We start from the raw sequence: 2,319 nt of genomic DNA, 5'->3' as shown, positions 1-2,319 counted from the left end.
CTTTTCCCACACTCCAGGCATTTGTATGGTTTCTCCCCTGTGTGAATTCTTTGATGGGAATCAAGGTGTCCACTGTGACGGAAGCTTTTCTCACACTCCAGACATTTGTATGGTTTCTCCCCTGTGTGAATCCTTTGATGGGTAGTAAGACCGCTATGCTGACTGAAGCTTTTCCCACACTCCAGGCATTTGTATGGTTTCTCCCCTGTGTGAATTCTTTGATGGACAGCAAGACTGCTACTGTAACCAAAGCTTTTCCCATACTCCAAGCATTTCTAAAGTTTCTCCCCAGTGTGAATTCTTTGATGGGACCTGAGAGTATCTTTTCTTCCAAAACTTTTTCCACACTCCAGGCATTTATATGGTTATCTCGTGTGAGTTCTTTGATGGGAGATAAGATTGTTACTCCAACTGAAGCTTTTCCCACATTCCAGGCATTTGTATGGTTTCTCCCCTGTGTGAATCCTTTGATGGGTAGTAAGACCGCTATGCTGACTGAAGCTTTTCCCACACTCCAGGCATTTGTATGGTTTCTCCCCTGTGTGAATCCTTTGATGGGTAGTAAGACCGCTATGCTGACTGAAGCTTTTCCCACACTCCAGGCATTTGTATGGTTTCTCCCCTGTGTGAATCCTTTGATGGGTAGTAAGACCGCTATGCTGACTGAAGCTTTTCCCACACTCCAGGCATTTGTATGGTTTCTCCCCTGTGTGAATCCTTTGATGGGTAGTAAGACCGCTATGCTGACTGAAGCTTTTCCCACACTCCAGGCATTTGTATGGTTTCTCCCCTGTGTGAATCCTTTGATGGGTAGTAAGACCGCTATGCTGACTGAAGCTTTTCCCACACTCCAGGCATTTGTATGGTTTCTCCCCTGTGTGAATCCTTTGATGGGTAGTAAGACCGCTATGCTGACTGAAGCTTTTTACACACTCCAGGCATTTGTATGGTTTCTCCCCTGTGTGAATCCTTTGATGGGTAGTAAGACCGCTATGCTGACTGAAGCTTTTTCCACACTCCAGGCATTTGTATGGTTTCTCCCCTGTGTGAATTCTTCGATGGGCGATGAGACCATCTTTTCTTCTAAAACTTTTTTCACATTCCAAGCATTTATATAAGCTCTCCCCTGCATGAATACTTTGATGGGAGATGAGAGTGTTACCCCGAGTGAAGCTTTTCCCACAATTAAGGCATTTGTATGGTTTCTCCCCTGTGTGAATTCTTCGATGGGAAGTAAGAGAGCCACTCTGACTGAACCTTTCCCCACACTCCAGGCATTTGTATGGTGTCTCCCCTGTGTGAATTTTTCGATGGAAAGTAAGGTGCGCTCTCTGCCTGAAACTTTTTCTACATTCCCGGCATTTATATATTTTCTTTCTGTTACGCATCCTTTGGTGAATATTAATAACTGATATGTCAGTGAAACTTTTCTTCCTTGCAGTGCGCTCATCCCTGTTGGCTCCTTGACGTGTATTTTGCCGTAGAGAGTAACCCCCTTGCAAAAGACCAGAATTGTTCCTCCCTTTAGGTGGGTGTTTTCCCTTCTCCTTCCTTGGTGCATTCAAATATCCAGACTTCTCTATCACATCTGAATATGCATCCTCTTTTCCCATCAGTCGGGGTTCTTCTGCTCCATTCGCTGACCACCACATAACTCCTGCAGAAAGAAAGGGATACCTGGTGTGAGGATATGACACTTTCTACAAACATCTAATGTTGAGCCCAGGAGCACCTGAAGACTAACAAGGTTTTTCAGGTAAAAGCTTTCCGACTCAAGGCATCGTTTTGTCATATTTGAATCAGAATGGCGATCTCTCAGTGTTTATATCCCCGCCAGAGGGTGGGAGGGGTGCTTCAAAAAAGGAACTCAGGAATACAGAGGTAGCAAGCACATTGCAATTAGCTGGATTAGAACAGAGGAGAACTGCTTAGAAAATTAGCACCTGTGAGATAAGAATCCTATGTCCCTGTTCTGCCCTGGGAGGGGAGGGGGGTCCATTGTTCTGAATCTTTGAATGAACTCAAGCTCAGCGATCATGCATTTTAATTTCCCCTTCAAGCTTCTCTCTTTAATAAGAGGTACAAGACTATCAGAGAAAATGGGAAAAGGGAAAGTTCAATAAAGAACAGTTAGCCATATTAAATGACCCAATTACAATTTGCGAAATAACAGAGGAAATAAAAAATGAGGGAAAAAGAAAATCCCCAGGCCCAGATGGGATTCCCATGGAGTTCTACCAAATATTCGAAGATCAGATACTGAACCCCTTTAAAGATTTATTACAAAACATTCCTAAATCAAATAAACTACCTCCTTCC

General features: G+C 43.7%; 1 protein-coding gene across 1 annotated transcript in view; it reads right to left on the bottom strand.

Annotated features, from left to right (window-relative positions):
• Nucleotides 1-1,587, bottom strand: part of LOC107115165 (zinc finger protein 721-like) — a 33,041-nt gene extending 31,454 nt beyond the window's left edge. Inside the window, exons 1-2 of the mRNA XM_015416797.1 lie at nt 391-1,587; nt 2-225 (exon numbers count right to left, since the gene is read on the bottom strand). Of these exons, the coding sequence (XP_015272283.1) occupies nt 2-225; nt 391-1,388 (1,222 nt within the window). The 5' untranslated portion in view covers nt 1,389-1,587. The remainder of the gene's footprint in view (nt 1; nt 226-390) is intronic.
• Nucleotides 1,588-2,319: the final 732 nt, after the last annotated feature.

Source organism: Gekko japonicus, unplaced genomic scaffold (assembly GCF_001447785.1).
Source record: "Gekko japonicus isolate JY-2015 unplaced genomic scaffold, Gekko_japonicus_V1.1 scaffold2942, whole genome shotgun sequence".
In the NCBI taxonomy this organism is placed as follows: domain Eukaryota; kingdom Metazoa; phylum Chordata; class Lepidosauria; order Squamata; family Gekkonidae; genus Gekko; species Gekko japonicus.
The sequence above is the reverse complement of the archived record's forward strand: the minus strand, read 5'-3'. Positions and strand labels throughout refer to the sequence as shown.